Below are 20,116 nucleotides of genomic sequence, written 5' to 3'. Positions count from 1 at the left end.
ACGCCTCCAAATTGTTATTGCATGCGAGAGACGGAGACGGAGTAAACCGATCGACGTGCCAAGCAGGTCGGACCTCTCCAAAGATTAAAAGCCATCCTTTCGATTATCCGAATAGTTAATTTGGCAAATTTTTATTTTCGGATTACGTAGAATAAATTCTTCATCTTTCATAAATTTCAAATATTTCAATATTATTAATCAAAAAAGATTATTATATTGAAACTTCAAGTTTTTAAGGGTTTCTAAAAATACAAAAAACGAAGCGTTCTCTTTGCTGGTGAAATTACAAATTTAAAATTATGTAAAATTGTGAAAGAAGAGAAAAGAAGATGATTCTTTTTGTGCTATCTTCTCAACCATTTTCTTCCTATAAAGTATCATGGATATGCTGTGGTCAGTGTCACGATTCGAAATACACGATGAACGTGAACTCCATTCTGGCGTGTATGCAACAACGGCGTGCTAACCTTACTGTCACGGCAGGGCCAAAGGGATGTAAAGCCACGATAACGCCTCCAAATCGTTATTGGGTAGCGACAGAGAAGCCACCCCTCATCGTTTACCAGCCGTTCTATGGCCCCTGGAATGGAGTGTTGGAGATACTGCGAAGGCTCCTACTTTAACTATCGTTAAATCACGTAAAACCTGTAATTGAATACTCAAGCACTGTCGTTAAACCCTTTCATACAGGACATCGTTGTAGATTTCTTTTCGCGAGGTGTCTACTGGTAACGAGATCGGTGAACGTAAATTAAGTAGCCCCGAAAATATGCGCATCGATCTCATACGAACGCCCAACTTGGTGCTGACTGTTCAGTTAACTTGCGACTAAACTCAAGAAGACGTCTTCCCCTTTAATAATAAGAAGTTTCTACAGCGGATTATCATCAGCCTATCACGGATATTTATCGCAAGTAATTATCAAGAATTCAGATTGTTTCTAAAGTTAAAAAATAGAAGTTTTAGAAGTGAAATGATCGCGGTTAATCTACCTCTATCAGAACTATCACCTCTTTGCAGAATTTATAAAGCTTCGTTATTGTCAAAAGAAAACTACTCTGTCTGCCGCCTAACTATTAGCTATTGATAGAGAAAGAGAAAGGAGGGTCGAGGCAAAAATTAGGCGTTAGTTTCCGCGCCTAATTCCCACAACTAAATTATCTAAATCGCATTCGCACCCCCTGCCGACATGGGACGTGTCAACGCGATCGTTTTCGTAGCGGTCGGCGCCGCTGGCCATGAAAACTTATCCGGATTCGAGAGAGAAGCGGCGTTGGCCGGTTACCATCATTACAAACGGTCTGCGCGACGTACATGGCGTCATCCACCTGACGCCTCGGTGCGCCTATTCGCGCAGCGCCGCGCGCGCCGGGTTGGGCACGGCCGCGCGCAGAGCGCAGAGCGCACCAACGCACACACACACACACACACACACACACATAGGCAATGTGGAGCGCAGCGCATTGCACACAGCGCACATCACCCTGCTGGGCGCGAGCGGGGTGGTGCAAGGAAGACGGCGAAAGAGGAAAGCGCGCGTCCGAGTAACCGAGCGAACGCCGATTCGTGGTCCGAGCGGGCGGAAAGAGAAAGCGAGACGAAGCACAGCGCGAGAGAAACGACAGAGAAGGCGAAAGAGAGGAGAGAGAGAGAGAGAGAGAGAGAGAGAGAGAGAGAGAGAGAGAGAGAGAGAGAGAGAGAGAGAGAGAGAGAGAACAAGCGGGAGCGGGTGGATGGACGGACGGACGGACGGATGGACGAACGGACGGATGGACGGGCGTACGGGCGAATGTGCGAGAGCGCGAACGTTGGCGGCAGGAAACCGGTGAGGGAGCGAGATGGAGCGCGGGTGGAGGGCCAGCGCGCGTCCGAGAGAGGGTTGGTGGCTCGCTTCGGCACGGTTTAGGCGGCGGGCGGCGTGTGGTGCAATAGAGGCGGCGAGGAGGTGAGGTGGGGGTGCCCGGCACGGGGCCACGGCGCAGTTGCTACTCAGACACGGGGATGCTCGCAATGCCTCTATCAAAGGTTACCGAAATCCTGCGGAAATATCCGCGTAAACGCGGCGGGCCGTGCCGTGACGATTCGTCGAAGACGCGTGTCGCGTTCGCGGAGGTGCTCGTACGCGAGAAATCGGGGAATTACGCGAAAGATCTCGCGCCGCGTGCATAAGTCCGCGTGTACGGGAGAGAAAGGAGGGACCGGGAACAGCTTGGGGGGCGGCTTCTCGCGGGGCTTCTCCCGAGGAGACGATCCGGAGTAAGTTGTAAGTTGTCGCTCGCGGAAACGTAAGGAGCGATCTACGAAAGGGAGAAAGAGAGGAAGACGAGAGACCCTGCGAGAGAGGATCGACGAGAGAAAGAGAGAAAGAGCGCTGAGGAAGCAGAAGGTGGAGGAGAAATAGAAGGAGCGCGAGCTCCGAAGAGCCCTTTCTACCAAGATCGCCACCCCGCGACGTGCCAGCAGACACTGCCGACTCGCGAGGAGCACGTGGGGGAGAAAAGTCCGGGAAAGCACGAGGATGGAGAGAGCGCGGCGAGATAGAAAGAGGGAGAAGGAGAAAGGACGTGAGATAGAGAGCTTACGAGGGTGCGAGAAGGATAGAAGCAGCGTCCCGACGCGTCTTACCACGACGCGCAAGGAGCGACGCCGCGCGCCTCTCTAGAAGGGGAAAGAGAGAAGGTGGAGGGGACGGGCGAGGACGTCGCGGCGGGGGAGGCAAAGACGCTCATTCGTTCCTCGAGTCACGTGGCCCCCTTCTTATACCGAAGGTTTTTCCTTTTGTCGCGCGGGAGATTCGAATGGCCTTAGATTGACGCCGATGCGGGCTCGGGGGATGCCTCGAGGGTGGGTACGATTATCGATGATGTCAGATTCGTAGGGTAATCTGCATGGATAACGTTTTTTCTTTGATTTTGTCGCATTTTTGTTTCATTATTTTTGTTTCATTATACCTAAGATGGTATCGGACTTAGAGACTTTTACTTTAGCCGGTAACGCAAGAAGTGGCATCGAACAACCTTCTTTAGAAAGCTCATACTTTTAAGTTTTCAAATTTAAGAGTTGCTTCCTTTAAATTTGTTTACAAATTTAAAACCATATTTTACTTTCTTTTCTTTTTATCATATATTGATGTCTAACTTCGAATTAACAATCGACTTATAATTTGTATAAATAATGTATAAATTAATTAAAATTATTTTTTAGAAACGCAATTCATTTAATTTGAAATCTGCCATGATCGATATATTCTCATGTCGCTCGTATGCTTCTCGGTCCCTCCGCAAACGTTTTACAAAATTCGAAATTCCGATATTTTACCGTAATCGTAACCGTATACCGCTCTAAAAAATCGAAAAATTAATATAAAAAAATCGCGTTAATATAGCAATCGGTGAATTCATTCGCAGTGCAGTACTGCGAACAGAATTCACCGTTGATCGCAAAGTTGTTCGACGGATCGATCGTAACGAGGATAGGGGCCCGGTGGCGCCCCTTTTCTTTTCTGTTTCAGACGCGTCGCACTGTGTTGTTATGTGTGTTGTCATAATTATTTCATTGAAAAATTAATTTCGCCGTTTCCGAAACACTCACCGATTTCTGTCTGTGAAACACAAAGTCTGAACAACTCCTCTTAAGTTTTGCCGAAAGGACTTAAATAATTTAGAGAAACTAAAACACACTTTCGAGCGATCCTGATTTCGAAATTACGACGATTAAGAAGACGACGATTAAGAAGAAAAAGGAAAAAATACAGAAAATCAAGAAAAATACGCGAAAAAAGCACCAAAAAAAGAGAAGAAACGAAATTGAAACAAAAGCATTGCCTTAAAGAAGAAGAGTACACCTACACTGTCGAAGAAACAAACGAGAGACACAGGGGGGAAAGAAACAAACAAAAAAAAAACACTTTAGACACCTACAAAGTAAATTGTAAAGATATGACTAAAGTATATTTTTAACAAGTTTTGAGAAACTTTAGATTTTAAACGTAAATTTAAAAAGCGAAAAATGAAAAAAAACGATAAAATTCTTAATAACTAAAAATGTGATCTAAAAGTCGTTGCTACCAAGAGAAGCCTTATGTCCTTGTTTCAGTTAGTTCGGTTCCAAACGTAAGTACTCTACCAACTAACTGGATATCGATCTTTGCATGTGGCATGTCTTTTCTCTATCCATTATTCTAACGTGAGAAATCTTGGATCTGAAGTCGCTGCTCGGAGGGGTGAAACGGTCGCCATGTCCGTGCTCCGAAAGGAGCGGAAGATTCCCCCCTCGTGCGGGTTCTCTTCTGCGGATCACGTCGCTCGAGCGGCGATCCGCCGAGAGAGAACGAAGGGGCGCCAACTTCCTCGCGAATCGAGGATCTGTCGTGCCGTTTAGCAGCGGATCATAAACGGAACGATAAATCTCTCGGTGACCGGTACTTAAATCCGGTATCGTGCAAATAACATTACGTCCAAAGGCAACTGTTTTACAAGTTACTCCATAATGACAGCCCTCGCGCGCGCGCGCGCGCGCGGCACCACCTAACAACGGCCGCTATAAAACTTGCCGGCGTAATGCGTACTTTCGCGCGGGCCGCTGCATGCCTGCTCTATTGCTCTTTCGCTCACTCTCTCTCTCTGAACGGTCACGGCTTATTACGATAAAACAGTTAAACGCGAAAGTGTCCGTAAATAGCGACTACCGTAATGACTACTGTTACCCGGTAGAGAATCGCTGCTTATGTATATTATCATTATAATTCGCGTACACCACTTATTAAGTAGTGTACAGAGAGCGACTTGACGGCCGACCTGTCGCGGGACGAACCTCAAATAGACCTCGAAACAAGTTTCTCGCGATAATAACGACCTAGGAAGTAGTTCATACGTTCATATATATTTATCACGAATTCCTTTCGTCGTAAAGTTTATCGCTTTGATTTTGTATGTAACTTCTCGTCACAATCTCGATTTTTCATCATATCTAACTCTTAACAAAAAATTGATTCTCAATCAACTTAAAAATACAATAGAAATGTACAAAAAATAATTGTTGCATTTGCCTTTTATTTTTGCATGCGATTCTGATTGTATTTTTATAAAAGCGTAGCGAGTTATTTTCCATAAAAATTCTCTTTGTCGGATTAATGATCCCGCGAATATCGTGTAGGGCAAATTTTCCGTTTCGCTCGTAAAAAAAAAAAAAATCAGGGAAAAATATGAAAAAGGGGCGAGAGTCGCGGAGACAAAGAACGCGCGATACGCGGAATCATTCTATTTCCCGAGTTCGATGACGCACCCCCGGGTCTGATGCCAGGCCCGGGAGCTCCACCGATGATCAAGGGTGATGCGGGAGAAAGAGGGACGGGGGCGAGGGTGGGCTCGGCATCGGCGAGCGGAGCTTCGATTTCAAATTTCCTATTTCCCGACGAGTTGGCCTGTGTGTTGAAAACGTAGCGTACAACGTAGCAACGCACACGCGGGAGAGCGAGAGAGAATTGCATACACTCTCGACATAAACCCCGGGGGGAGAAGAAAATGACGGTGGAACGCGCGGCGGCGACGGCCGGGGGGCGGCGGTGGCGGCGGCGCCACGGCGAAACACCGGCAACCCCGCTTTCGCCGAGTATTTTTTCGATGATTTTCGAGCTCGCGTATGTGTATCGTACATGCATGCGTTCCTCCGCGCGTATACATGTGAACGGCCCTATCACCCCCTTCGACTGGGTCGTCGATGGTTGGCGTTGTTGCGCCGGGGATGCCATCGGAGGAAGAGCGGTAACGACGGGCGGGAATGGGGGAGGAGGGGGGACGGGTGGTAGTCGGCGGCGGAAAGGCGTTAGGGTGCCCCTGGGTGGAAAGAGGAGGTGGTGCAACGGTGTCGGTGGTTGCATGAACCGGTTGATAGATAGAGAACGAGGGAGAGCGGCGGTGGCATGCGAACGGAGATAGAACGGCCGTGAGATACGGCCGAGGGAACCGGGGACGGCGGTGGGCCTGCATGCACTTTTTTTTCCGCACCCCGCGTATTGATCCCGGAGTCATTCAAAATGGCGGCCGGGGCCGAGTCAGCCAATGACTGCCTGAATCGATGACTGCAGCGAGCCACCCCCGGACCGGCCAATGGGAGGCCAATGGGAGGCCGTCGCACGCCGTTCTCTGCGGGAACTACCACCCCGATATACGAGACACAGGCCTCCCACGTTGTGTACCCTGGTACACACACACGCACACATACACGTACACGCAGAAACACACACACACACACACACACACACACACACACACAGAGATGTGTGTACGTGTAGCTGTTCGGTCCGCCGGGTAGAGCTCGTCGATGACCCGGGCGACGTCAATGATTTCCGCGGAAAATTTTCCCCCCCAAAAATGGCAAAACTCGCCGTTCGCTTCATCGGCCGGGTATCCCGGACCAGAGCTCGCAGTCGCTTTGATTAACGATCTCTCTATGTATATATTCCGCCGCTTTCCCCCCCGCTTACCCTTTTCGTACTTTACGGCAAATATACGAGGCAGAAAGTACTGACTGCGCACGCAAAAATATTCGTGATCATCGACCGGCGTCTGCCATCTTTCATGACTAGCGGGCTTGCCCGTCATTGCCCGATTCTGCCCGATGGACATTGCTACAAAATGAACGAGATTCATTCGCAGCATTTATAATCCTAAATCATTTTAATCTTGTTTTAAAACATTAAAAAGGAAATAAATTGTGTTTGCCGGCATCATCGACATCATAGAATCCCTAACTACGACATATGTATCTCGTCTTCGTATTTCCATTATCATTGCCGTACATCGCAAAGCGCGCGATGAATTATTTCGTCGTCTTTCTTCGCCTTCAATATAAGATCGCGATTAAAAAGGATTTGCAAATAATTAAAGACGATTCGCTCTTCCGTAATTCCACGTCGTCGCGCACGTAGTCGCGATTCGTGCAATCCGCGCTTTTAAAAATTAAATGTAACGCGATTACGACGTCCTCGCAGATATTTTCGCGGATAATTCTGTGACGGATACGTTCTCCTGAAAATGTTTGGATTTTATGTTCTCTCGTAAGAACGGTGCGCGGCGTATTTTTCCGATAACACGCGAGGCGCGTCAGTTTTTTTTCTGGAATGACTGTCGCGAAGCCGCCCGAAGTCACGGTGCTATCTTCATCACCTTGATCCTGGATCCGCGCCTGCTTATCTTATCTCGTGGCTCGCACAAAGTCTTAGAAAACACGAGAGAGCGATAAATAGGCGTCGATGGTACTCGGCGGATCGACGCCGCTGAATCGCGATCGTCGTCGCGCTGACGACGATTCGACTCGGGACGCGATTTGAGGGACCGCTATCGCGATCGCTGGAATTCCGTGATTAAAATTTCAGAGATCGTCCTACCGGACGGATCGATCGATCGCGTCCGATTGTGGGATTCGTTACCACACTTTGCGCATAGCGCGGGGCAAAGAGAATGTCGAAACTGTGCGAGGCACGAGGCACACACGATTGCATCACGAGTCGCAGTGTGTGCGGCGAGTTGCATTACGTATGTGTGTGCATATGTACTTAGATTGGCTCCTATTGACACAGCCGTAGACGACAGTGGTGGTACAGTCGGGAAAAATACATGCGACGCGTTCCGCGGACTCTGGCTGTCCGTGCCGTGAGTTTCGACGATGCGCTCGCGCACACACATACACACTCCCACTACGCACGCACGCACGCACGCACGCACGCACGCATATACAGGCCTTTGATCTCCGCGCGCGACGCGCATTTGACATCCTGAATTATCCGGAATCGGCGGATATCGATTATCGGCGGATCAGTTGTCTAAACAACGCGGGCGCACCGCGCTGAATCGCGCGCGTGTACCCGCGCGCGCGGACTCGACCGATCTACAATTCATCCTTTTTAAGCGCCTTTGTCCTTTTCACGCGAGTAAATTATTTCCCCCGACCGCGACGTGGTCCGAAATAATTTGATTCATTACGCGCGTTTGCCGCGTTTGGTTATATTTAATGCGGCGATATGGAGCCGCGCGCAATGCAAGCGGCCGCTCGTCCCGACGAGCGTTCTCTCATATTTAATGTAAATCAAATTTAGAACCGGAACAAAGTACACCGGTCAGCGGCGAGCCGATTCTACACGTTTGCTCGATTACTGTTAATTAGCCGTCCGTCCAAATGGATCTGAAAAATTCACGAGTTGTCTCGCTGTTGCCCGTTCACACAGTTTCCCGGATCACTGACTTTTCCCGCGACGATTCTGATGCATTTCCCACTTCCGTTCGACACGCCGCAAATTGAAGGAACTGTCGATACTTGAACAGCCTGTAATTTTCCACGGGAGGGGGGGGGAGGGGGAGGGGGGAGGGGGCATAAACAAATTTTATTAAAACCTCGCGTTAAATAATTAATGCTTAAAGTGGCGCGCGGGTTTTTTGACGGACGTTAAATCGGTTGGTGCGCCGAGTCTGCCGTGACAACGGATCGCGACGTGTCCGCTCCGTCGTGTCGAGGGGAGAAAGAACGGCCGATGCACTTTCTGACGCAGCTGTACTAAGTGCACGAACGGAATGGGTTTTTCTAGCGCGGGCAGTTTTTCTATTAAGCTTCATTTGTTTCTTTCATTGCGTAATGCGCCGGACGCGTCGCTCATTTCATCCTACAGCCGGCCGGCTACTCCTACCGTTAGAATTCTTAATCCGGGCCGTCAGTTTCGATGGCTCGCGTGCCGCATGTTCCTCCGATGTTCGCCGATTCGCCGTGAATCGTGGCCGCCGCGACGATTCTAATCTCATTTCCCGGCGAATAAAATAGTGTGCCCCGCGTGTCCGCCACGGTAATGTATGGATAACGCGCGTGAAGGTGGTCGTGGATTGATACCGATGTAATACATATCTCGGTGAGTTCAATTGTTCGACGCTACGGACTGCGAAATCGTACGCTTCCGCCGTCAGGCGAGAAAACACTCTCTTTCTGGCATCTTGTGCGAATTTCGAATCTGAAATCTCTCGCCGAAATTAGTTCCGAGTTTCTTCCGGGCGGTGTTTCATTTATATCTCATAACAATTTTTAGAAATCTCTTCCTGAAGAGTATAAAAAAAAAAAAAAAACTTAAAAATTATATAAACTTAATTTTTTGAACTTTTTACGAATTTGTCTTTGGAGATTTTTTACACACAGCCATCGCATCGCTTAAATTTTACTTCGACGATACATCATCCGAGTCTTTGTAACTGTGAGTGTATCATGTGATCGCGCATCTGCTCGCATTTACCATTGCCGCTCCTTCACCGTAATCGATTTGTTACCGGAGTTAGCATGGACAAAAACCTTAGGACGATTCACCCTTTTCTCTACTCGTTCGTTTCCTCGTTCCTTGTTCCGCCGCCAGGCGTCACCTCGCCACGGGGTGGTTCTTCCGATCAAGGGTTGAGACGGGGCTACTTCACACGAGCAGCAAAACGAATATCTGCGAAAAGACCGTTCGAACGAGTTATTGCTCTGGGAGCCTTTTTGTTTGACGGACGCGTTAAAAGGACATTAAAATTGAAAACGGATATTTAATCGATCGTATTATTCGTGTCAAATAATTCTTCCTCTTTCAATAAAATTCTTGACACGTCAAATATACATATATTGACATTTTTACATTCATTTTCTAACCGCGAGACATTCTAAAGGCTTGATCAATGAAATTCATCGTCCGATCGAGGGAGAAATTCCCGGCTTCGTTATTCCTATCGCGAGCCGAAAAATGTCAAGAGACACATGAAACGTGGGGAGAAATATCGGCCGGCGGCGTTTCCACCACCTGACGACCACCTTCGTCGGCACATTTCCACGCACTCCCCCGCCATCCGCGACGAAGAAGGCGGACGATCCAAAGCAGGCAGGATCAGGCCCAGAAGACAAATGTCTTCCTACGCAAAGGCGTATACATCCTATCGGAGTAGTCGATCGGCTCGATTCGCAGAGCGCGGAGTCGGACAACTGGCCGTCAGAGTTGCAAGTATACGTGCAACAACTCGTACACGGTACGAGTACATCCGTCTGTACGCCTGTTGGTCGGCACTTGAAGTCCAGCTGCCGATCGGGAATCAAGGGGGAATCGGGATCGGAATTGAGATCTAAAACGCTACGTATTGTAACGCGTACGTACGTTGCGTTACATACGCACGTACGCACGCACGTACATTACCGCGCGCGTACGACACGCACCCATACGGGCAGACACACACACACACACACACACACACACACACACACACACACACACACACACACACACGCGCGTACGTGTACGCGTATGCGTACCTGACAATCCGCCCACCTTATAACCGAGCGCGGAGGCTCGATTCTCACCTGTTTTTATCCTTACGTACGCCGGCCGCTTCATTTGTAATTTAAAGTGAGCCTCGATTGCCCAATGCGCTCTACGTACTTATTTTCGGAACTCCGGAGGAACACACTCGCGCGTAGCGGACGTACGGAGTGAGTCTCCCTCCTTTCTCCACCCGCATACAAGCCGAGCCGAAATTCTTACTGCCACGGCGGCAGCCTGCCGCGAACAGAAGTTCGATCACGATCGTGCCCGGCCACTTTTCGTGCCGGAGACCCTCGTGTCGGAAGTGCGTTACTTTCGTCCCATTCCTGCCTTCCGTGCCGGTTCAGCGTCCGATAAACTGGATATTCTTACCTTTAACTTTTGCGAAATTTTCGAATGTCTAAGATTAACTCCTATTTATTACGAAAATGTTTGTCGGATCGTCAATTTTATCTATTATGCATCTTTTTTACATTATTTTGTTAAACTTAACAACAATTATTTTATTTTCTTTTTTATTGTTCATGATGAATTTTATATAATAAGAAAGGAAATGTATCGTATTATGCCTGAATAAATTTTTGAAACACAATTTAATTAAACCAACGGATCGCATTAGGAAATATATATCGTAATAATCAATCTCATATCAGTTATACTGAGATGGTCGTCGTAGTACATCTCTTTAAATGAACGGGAGACATTTTTGGACGATCCGTGGCGTCACGACAGAGAGAAAATTGCCGCATGCGTGGCGTCGCACGTGCGATGAGGATCACTCGATTTTTCCACCATCGCCGGGCAGCCGACCCATTGGCTAACTTTTTTCGCGCGGCGATCCACCCTCGCGCGTTGGAAGAGACGCGGATAGGATGGACACGACGCGGGTATGGGTGGAGGGACGCGACCGGACGCGTCGTGACGCGACGCTCTTTTCTTTGCTCCTTTCTTGCCGACGCTGCTCTTCCAACCGAGGGTGGAAAGCGAGGCGGAAGGTTGAAAGGGTGGACGCGCGTTGTTGCGTCGTCTCGGACGGCCAGCGGGAATCTCTCGCGCTCGGATGCTAGAGGCAGGTTGAGGAAAAAAAGGTCGCGCCTCCCCACTTTCCGGACTCATACTTCCACGTGTACACCACGTGGAAAAAAGGACGAGGCTAGCGTAAAAAAGCGGCGCGTGGGGGTTGCCCGGTTGGTGGGGAGCGCGAGTCGAGGCGACCGAGAAAGGGAGAGAAAGAAGGGAGAGAAAAGGATGTGGGAAAGGGTGTCGGGTGCCGTACGCGCGAGACTCTGCTACGAAAACGGTGGTGAGAGAGGGATAGACGAAGGAGCAAACAGGGAGGGGAAAGACGTTGGCAGAGAAGGGAGGAATAGGAGCTTAATGTGATGGTGGGGCAACTACGTTAGATGAGAACACGAGAGAGAGAGAGAGAGAGAGAGGGGGGGGAGGAGGGAGAAGAAGAGAGGGAAGGGGTGGCTTGGTTGTCTACTTCGGCGAGGAGGGTGCGTAAGACGAGCAGGATGACCATCGACCACTCTTCGCAGCGAAATGAGCATCAGCGCGTCCACTGAAAGTCGACGTCCTCCGCAAGGTCGATGATCCATGTTTAAATCACGATTTGACTTTCAAAACGCGAGGACGGGGGCGGGGAGGGTGGGGGATGGAAGGATCGTTGGAAAGGATGACGGATGACCGACGTGATCGGATGTATTCTAATCCGCTTTCTCGACCCGATCGATGGATCCGCGAACACTTAATCAATCGATCGCCATCGAGTTGCGAGCAAACTTCGCACATTAATATCGGGAGGACGGATAGTGAGCCACGTAACTTGGACACGGAGCGATTCGTAAAGGGGGATAAAAAAGAGAGCTTGCCCCACTCCCCCGCGTGATTAGTCACGCATACGTTGCCATGCGGGACATGAGGGAGGAAGCCATTTTTACACGACGATCCCCCTTCTTTTTTATTCGTACCTCTCAGACTGTTACACCCCCTTACATAGAAGCCCCCTACAATTTTTCGGTTAGTCGAGTATCCCGATTCGAGGCGTTCGCACGTCGCGCATCTCGAGACTTGTACATATCTTACCGTTAAACGAGAATTGATCGATTCGCGAGGGAAAAACGCGTAAAGGGGTGTCCAAGTGAATTTACGCGACGGAGATGATCCGCGACGGCGAGGCGAGAAGTTTTCAAGGACGGACTCTTGGCAAAAAGAGTATACGGTCCGAAAGACTGTTCGATCTCGCCCGCTCGTACTTACGTACACCGGACGAACGTAACCGCGGAGTGTAAGATAGCGATCGAGATAGACAGGGACAGATAATCGGTTCTTACGACTCTCTCCTACCCTCCTTCCGGGAGGGTTTTCTTGGCCGGGCGAAACGGAGACGGAGAGCGCGGCCCCACTCTCTTTCTCTCACCCCTTACGACGCTTACCCCCGTACGAGGCGTCGGCGGAGTCGGCGGCGGAGAATCCCCCACCCACCTGGGCGCGGGGTGAAGGGTGAGGAGAGTTTGAGGAAAAGGGGGAGATAGAGCGCGCGCCTCGGCGTCGTGTCTGGTGGGGGCAAAGGAAAAGAGGGGTAGCTTGAAAACTCCTGTCCTACGGCGGCCTCAGTTTTTCGTCCTCCCGGAGGTAGATTTTCGTCGTGGGTGGACGCGGCCGGGGTCACGAGTCGGTCCACGGTAACCTGGGCCCGCGCCCGGGGCCGTCGGACCCGCGTACGACGTCGCCGCGATAAGAAACGGCGTACGGCGAAGGCGCCTCGAGGTGGCCAGAAATTTCGCGGCCGCGCACCACCTAAGACAACGCCCCTACCCGAACACGCGTTCTTTAAGGCACGAGGGGGTGGCTTTTAGTCAGACGCACGCGGTCTGAGAAGCGCGCCACCACCGGCCCCCGACGGAGAAGGACTTAGCGTTTCTCGCGAGCCGCAGACCCGAGTCAGTTTCGGTTCCTCCTCCGTCAAGGACTCGAACGCGGAAGAGGAGAGAGCTTTTTCCCCCCGTCGTACGTCGTACGTCGTCGTCGTCGTCGTCGTCGTCTTCGTCGTCGTCGTCGTCGTCGTCGTCGCCGCCGCCGTCGTCGTCGTCGTCGTCGTCGTCGTCGTAGTAGTCATCGTCGTCTTCGTCGTCGTTGTCGTTACCGTCGTCGTCCTCCGAAGAGGAAGAACAGTGTCTTGGCCGATACCGTGCGCGAAGGTCGCGCGAGCAGCCAGACCGAGGTGCCACGATTGTATTACGCGTATTACCATCGCCGACCGCCACATCTGTTCATCCGTCATCCGCACTTGGATCTCTCCAGTAAGGGATCCTTCGGATTCTTTCTCTCCAGAATATTCCGCTCTCCGACGATCTTGTGTCGCGAGTTGTGTGAACGACGTAACGACACTTTGCGACCGTGCCGCATCCAGGCTCAATTGATAAATAACCCGATCGACAAACGCCGCGCGCCTGCTACTTTCCTCTTTTTCTACTTTCGTGTCATTTTAGTCAGTTTTCCCCACTTTCGGTCCGAGACCACCACACTGACCCACCCCCTCCTATTCCCTGTTCCGAATCCTGACATGCCCGGTACGTCATCGTCGCCGTCTCAACAGTGTTTCGTCGCGATCGCACACGCCTCGATCCCCTCTCGATTTCCGGTGTGGTATCATGTGCTTCGGTAAGAATTTCAGCGAGAAAAAAGCGAGAGATGAGAATTCGCGGATCGGAGAAGGGACAAAGGGACTCTCGGACGCCGCTGTGAAACGCCGCGTTGAAATCGGTCGCCCGAATCACCAGCTCGATACTCGTGGTCGCGAAATTACACGGCGAACAATAAACGTAACGAATCGCCACGTCGCGAGTAAACGAGTTAGCGATTATGCGAATATCCGCGTGCGTGATCATTTTGGGCCGTTAATTCGACAGTGCCAACAATGTCCGTCACGTAAACCTAGCGCACGTCGCAACAAATTATTTGGCATTTCATTGACATCGTCATCAACCACATCGGCCTATTCATCGCTCGGTGACAGCCTCTGTTAAAAATTCGACCGCGTGTTCGGAAATCATTCGGGAAATAATAATAAATTCGGCAAATATATAAAATCTTGTTTTGACAAACGCGCGATAACTGACGGAGGAAAAATTGCGGGATCGCGCGAACGCGATTCTACGTGTGGACAGCCGGGTGTCATGGTGTGACATCGCGGTATGACATCGCGATATTCGCATAGTGACGTTACGTCGATGTAAATCACACTTTACGTTACATTTCTAAGAATATTCAGTGTGCTCCGGACATTTAGTTTTATTCTATTCACTGTATTCTGATTTATTGTTTATTGCTACACTGGCGTTATTTTTATTTGAATAAATATTTGATTTATCGACATGTTACTCTCTTTCAGTTGCAACCCTTTTCTCCATACCAATCCTGAATTTTTTCAGCATTACGTATCTCGAATCTTTATCTTTTCCGCGTTGTCGGGTGCGGAGCAACGGCTACGCGACGGTAAAAGACATTCACGCGTTGCGCTTTCGAGCCGGCTGACTTTGTTTTTTTCCTAAAACGCGAAATTAATAAGAAAATGCACGTCAACGACAATTCGGCGTTTAACGAAAAAAGAGGGTATAAATTTGTGCAACATTAAATTATCGACACGAGAACTGGATGTGTCAAATGGACGAAATTTACTATGCCGCGTAATTAGTGCGTGCTTCTGACAGTGATGGTTGAAATTATTGTTTGTGTCGCGGCCGGAAGTGTAACCCTTCGTGAATGTTGAGAGAGAATCGCGTTTAATATTACCTCGTCATAAGACAATAAAATCTCGAGGCTAATATCTTTCGGATATCGTGAAATTTTATTAGAATTCTTCTAATTCGATTTACGTCGCGTTATTCGACACTCGATATTTTCGCGCTGCGACAGCTGATTTTAGGCAGTGTCATCTAGCAAAAATCAATGTTTTATACAACGTCGCTCTCATTCTACCGAGAGAGAGGAGAGAGAGAGAGAGAGAGAGAGAGAGAGAGAGAGAGAGAGAGAGAAAGTCAGTCAAGATATTTTACATTTTAATATTATCGAATCTCAAAGTCGCAGTGAATATTATGACAGCCTCCGAACGAATTAAATATCTTCGAAGATACATGTCTTATCGACGTCGAAACGTTTTCCCGACCGCGAGCAAAGACGTGTGAAACGGTTGCCTACGAAAAGAAGTAGTAGTGTCAATGTTGAATGTTTCGTGCGTGACGTCGCGGACAACGCAAAAATGTATTTTCTTTTTCTGGATTGCAGCTTCGAGCGGGAGACGCGTTGCAGCGAGAGATTCCCGCGCAGGAGAGGAAGACTGGACAAAGCGGAAGAAGCAGAATAAGACGAGCAAAGCAGAAGCAGAGGAGCAGAAGAAGAGCATAAGAAGACCGAGAGCCGAACGAGTAGAAGCGGGGTTGCAAAGAAGAAAGTGATTAGCGAGTTGATCGCGCGTATCCGAGGATAGTGAGGAAGGAGATAGAGGACAGAAAGATCGGGAGAATAGCTACGGAAGCGCAGAGAGAGAAAGATCGAAAGAGATACAGAGAGGGAGAGAGAGAGAGAGAGAGAGAGAGAGAAAGAGAGAGAAAAGAGCGAGAGAAAGAGCAAGAATCGGAAAGAAAGCTCGACAGAGAGAACCCCGCGCTCATACATATATATTTCAGTGTGTTCAAAAAACGAGTGTACCTAAGTGCAATATTAATTAAACCTAAACGATAATAAGAAGCAACCACAACTACCATCGACGATATCGGTAACGACGAGCGGTGATCGATAATCGAATAGAATTCCTTTTAAAGAGTTAAAACGCTAGAGTCGCATTTCGAGGAGGAGTCATCGACGGACGCGACGCAGCCGCTTGGAAGAAGAGGAAGATCGGAGGAAGCAGGCGGAAGCAGAGAAACGGAGTGACGGAAATCCCGGAGAGAAACGCTCTCGTCCCGCTTAAAAGAATTCACACAGACTCACCGACTTCAGGCCGACGCGCGCGACAGCCGACACCAACTTTTCGAGCCTGTTCGTGCGCGTTCGAGCACACGCACACACACACGCACGCACGCACGCACACACATACACACACACGCACACACACACACACATACACACACACGCACGCACGCACATCCAACATAACGGGGCTAAAATACTCAGGGCAAAACGGGACGAGCGGTAATCATCCGCGAGTGCGATTTCTCACCCCGAAGAGGAGCGGAAGCCTTTCCGACCGACAAACAACTCGCGTCCGCGTGGACTATCCTTCTCGTTCACACCGTCCGGGCTGGGCAATCCTGAATTTTAACCTGAACTTAAGTGTACGCTAGAGTTTAAGTTAGATAGACGAAGGAAAATAGACCGTTTTCCTATTTATTGGAGAACGTTCGCTCGCGCGCGCAACAACTCACGCAAAGCACACATATAAAGCACATACACAAATATAACACACGAACATCTCGCCGCACACATTCAAACGCAATCTACACACAGAGGAGGGGAAGAAGAATAAGAGGAAGAAAAAGAGAAGAAAGAAGAGGACCATCGACCGCGAAAATCGCCGAAAAGCGATCGAACGCAAACGTACGCGGCACGACAGCTATTCGAGTACGTAAGAAGCCATCACGATAAAAGACGCATTACGGATGTACAACCACTGATCGGCGGTGCACCAGCGAAAGGCATCGCACCCGACAGCGACAGCAACGATATAGGGAAGGCGCGATAAAGAAGAGGAGACTCGGGAGAGGACCCGGAAGAGGGAGTGGAGGAATCATAAGAGGAAGTTTCATGAGCCAGGCGGTAGGTAGCAGGGCCGGGAAGTCGCAGCAGGTGGCGAGTAACTGACGTTGCCCGCCGCCCACGTCGAAGCTCGGCGCGGCGCGAGGATCGTTATCGTTACGACGATCCCGAGGCTGAAAGCAGCGGCCGAGCGAGGAGAAAGGTAGGAAGGAACGGCGGCGAGCGCAGAGGTGTGCCGGCCGTCGAGCTGCTTACCGGAAGGGGTGCGAAAAAGCGGGCAAGCTGCGCCGGAAGGGGGTAGCCCGGGCTTCTCGCGAAGGCCTCAAAATTTCGGACGCGACGGCGGCCCTGGACCTGCGTGCCCAGACGCAAGCCCAACCAGACTTCGGCCAGCTAGACCACCAGCAGCCGCAGCATCACCATCAGCAACAGCAGCCGCCGCAGCAGCAACAGCAGCAGCCGCAACAACAGCAGCAGCCGCAGCATCCGCAGCAGCACAACCAAAATCCAGAGTCGCGTCCTCACCATCACCTGCCACAGCAGCATCATCATCAGCATCACCCGGGGAATCATCTCCACTCTGGCGATTCGGGGGGTGGGATAGGAGGTGGAGGAGGAGGCGGCGGTGGAGGAGGTGGCGGCGGCGGCGGAGGTGGCGGTGGAGGAGGTGGCGGCGGCGGCGGAAGCGCCGGTGGTGTTGCTGTTGTTGCTGGCGGAGGACCGCCCGGACCCGAGCCGGACCGGTCCGCGAGAATTCACGACGAGGAGGACGAGGACATCACCGAGCGGGAGGACGAGGAAGAGGACGAGGATCCTTGCAGCTCGCCGGAGCCCGACCTTGAAAACGAATCCGAACCCATGGAGATCCAAGCCTCAGCTGTCACCGCGGCGGCCGCGAACCTCCACGCGCTACGCCAGCACGTATTTAAGATGTCGGATTACTGGCAACAGCCGCAACGCGGTCCGCCTCAACATTCACCCGGCATACAGCATAGTCCCATCTCGAATTCGACGCAGCAGCAGCATCAGCAGCAGGTCCAGCAGATGCACAGTCCGCTCGGGCAGCAGCAACAACAACAGCAGCAGCAACAGCAGCAGCAGCAGCAGCAGCAGCAGCAGCAACAGGCCGCGGTTTCGCAAGTACAACAGAACGCGAACGCGACCCTCCAGACTGCGAGTCCTCAGCAACAGATGCAGCAACAACAGCAGCATGCGTTGTCGATGAACCAGACTAATCAGGGACCGCAACATCAGTCTTCCCCAGCGCCAACGACGCCGTCGCCGCAGGCGGATCATCAGGGTGCCATTGCCTCTAGCATGGCCCAGAGTTTGCATAGCCTTGCCCAGGCGCAGCAGACCATGTCGCAGGCGTCGAGTCCGTCACTGGCGGTTCAGGCCGTCCAGGCGGCTCAGGCGCTCAATCAAAATCTGGGCCAGGCGCTAACCCAGGCGCTTACGCAAAATATGCAACAAAATCTCGGACAAACCCTGCAACATAATTTGGCGCAGAGCTTGACGCCGAGTTTATCACCGCAACAGCAACAACAACTGCTCAATCAACCGCAAAATCTGAGCCAGGCGAGCCAGAGCCTGCAGCAAAACATCCAGAGCCAGGCGCAGAACTTGTCCCAGACGTTGCAACAGCAAGCGCAAAATCTCACGCAGAACCTTGGCCAGGCGCTTAACCAACAGGCGCTGCAACAACAGGCGCAGAATCTCACGCAGAATCTGCAGCAGGCGCAAAACCTCACGCAGAATCTGCAGCAGCAGGCGCTCAACATGGCCGGTACCATCGCGCAGAACGGCGGTCTCGCCGGTATGAATATGTCGAATCAGCAGCAGAACTCGCAAAACTCCATGCTGAGTCCGGGCGCGACCAGCCAGGATTCCCACGACGCCACGCTCACGGAGAAGCTCGTCAACGAGTTGCAGGTGAGAAGCTGCGGGACGGGCCGGAGCCCCCTCCCCCGAGTTTTACATTCGCGATCCCGGAGAGACGAAGAGAAAAAGTTCGCCTCCGTTCCACGTGCACATTACGCGCGCATGCATATCTTTTTCTATTATCGTCCGCGCGCGAAAGAGAGAGAAACGGACGAGTGTCTCGCGACTCTCCGCGATCCACCGCGAGGAGAGCAGCGATAAATAACTAGGGCGAGGCGACCGCGATAAAAATACATAACGCACCGATAAATAGGGTCATTCACTTGCACGCCGACAGACGCCGGACAATACTTTCGAGAGCGAGGTTTCTCTCCTCGCGGGGAAAAATATTTATTCAACGACGCTGTCGTCTCGCGACAGCGTCGACAGGGCCCTAAGTATCGCGAGATATCAAGGTCTCTCCTACATGTCGGCGCTCATTCGTGTAAATAGCGTAGGTTTCAACGTTTCAACGCGAAAGTTCGTCGTCCCGCGGAAAAATGAGGCGCCAAGTTGGAACGTGTGCGTTACTAATGCAAATTCTCGCTGAACGACATACCAAACGCCGCTTCTAATTTATCGCTCAAGTAGCGCTGCTTGCAAACAACGTTCACGCAGAAAATCAGCGGAATTCGCAAAGTCCGCACGCCGACCGAAATCCGAATGCCGATGGCTTTTACGTTAATTTAGCGTCATCTTAGCGCGTTACAGAGTCACATGTCATCGACAATTTCGTCGGTTTGATTACGCGACTGTACCCAGATACTGACCACGGTTCGCACAGATACACAGACGCGCGTACACGCATACATGCACACGAATAGAGTACGTTGACTTACTACATCGTACCAACTTACACGTTCGTACACGCGGGAGAGAGTATGCGAGTGGAGTGAGAGTGAGCGAGAGAGAGAGAGAGAGAGAGAGAGAGAGAGAGAGAGAGCACGCACACGTCAAAGTAGCAGTGCGGTCCGCAAATGCGAACGCGGCCCACGCACACCAATGCGGGGAGATGCAGATACGTCGTCTCCCGGGGTTCTTGACCCGCGCAACACAGATAATACCATACGCATACGTCATACGGTACGCCGGGAAGATGTTACCAAGAAAATATCG

General features: G+C 50.8%; 2 protein-coding genes across 14 annotated transcripts in view; both read left to right on the top strand.

The window, feature by feature from the left end:
- Positions 1-1,888: 1,888 nt before the first annotated feature.
- Positions 1,889-15,898, top strand: LOC105425606 (uncharacterized). Of its 8 annotated transcripts, none has more exons than XR_016138115.1 (3): positions 1,889-2,025; positions 3,512-4,112; positions 15,611-15,752. XR_016138115.1 is itself a non-coding variant. In XM_089071692.1 (2 exons), the coding sequence occupies exons 1-2, from the start codon at positions 13,978-13,980 to the stop codon at positions 15,778-15,780; spliced, it is 180 nt and encodes a 59-aa protein (XP_088927818.1). In that variant the 5' UTR covers positions 13,695-13,977; the 3' UTR covers positions 15,781-15,898. The 8 variants fall into 8 exon arrangements, 1 of the variants encoding a protein (XP_088927818.1); XR_016138118.1 differs by having other exon boundaries at positions 1,926-1,945; XR_016138117.1 differs by lacking the exon at positions 1,889-2,025 and adding an exon at positions 2,094-2,112.
- Positions 15,899-16,997: 1,099 nt separating this feature from the next.
- Positions 16,998-20,116, top strand: part of dati (zinc finger protein datilografo) — a 91,369-nt gene continuing 88,250 nt past the window's right edge. For 5 of the 6 annotated variants that reach the window (XM_089071687.1, XM_089071691.1, XM_089071689.1 and 2 more), the window contains exon 1: positions 17,258-19,012. In XM_089071687.1, coding sequence (XP_088927813.1) covers positions 17,939-19,012 — 1,074 coding nt within the window. In that variant the 5' untranslated portion in view covers positions 17,258-17,938. Of the gene's footprint in view, positions 19,013-20,116 lie in introns of all 6 variants that reach the window. The other variant, XM_089071688.1, reaches the window with a different exon arrangement.

This window comes from Pogonomyrmex barbatus, unplaced genomic scaffold, assembly GCF_055798465.1.
Source record: "Pogonomyrmex barbatus isolate J1 unplaced genomic scaffold, ASM5579846v1 scaffold12, whole genome shotgun sequence".
In the NCBI taxonomy this organism is placed as follows: Eukaryota; Metazoa; Arthropoda; class Insecta; order Hymenoptera; family Formicidae; genus Pogonomyrmex; species Pogonomyrmex barbatus.
The sequence above is the reverse complement of the archived record's forward strand: the minus strand, read 5'-3'. Positions and strand labels throughout refer to the sequence as shown.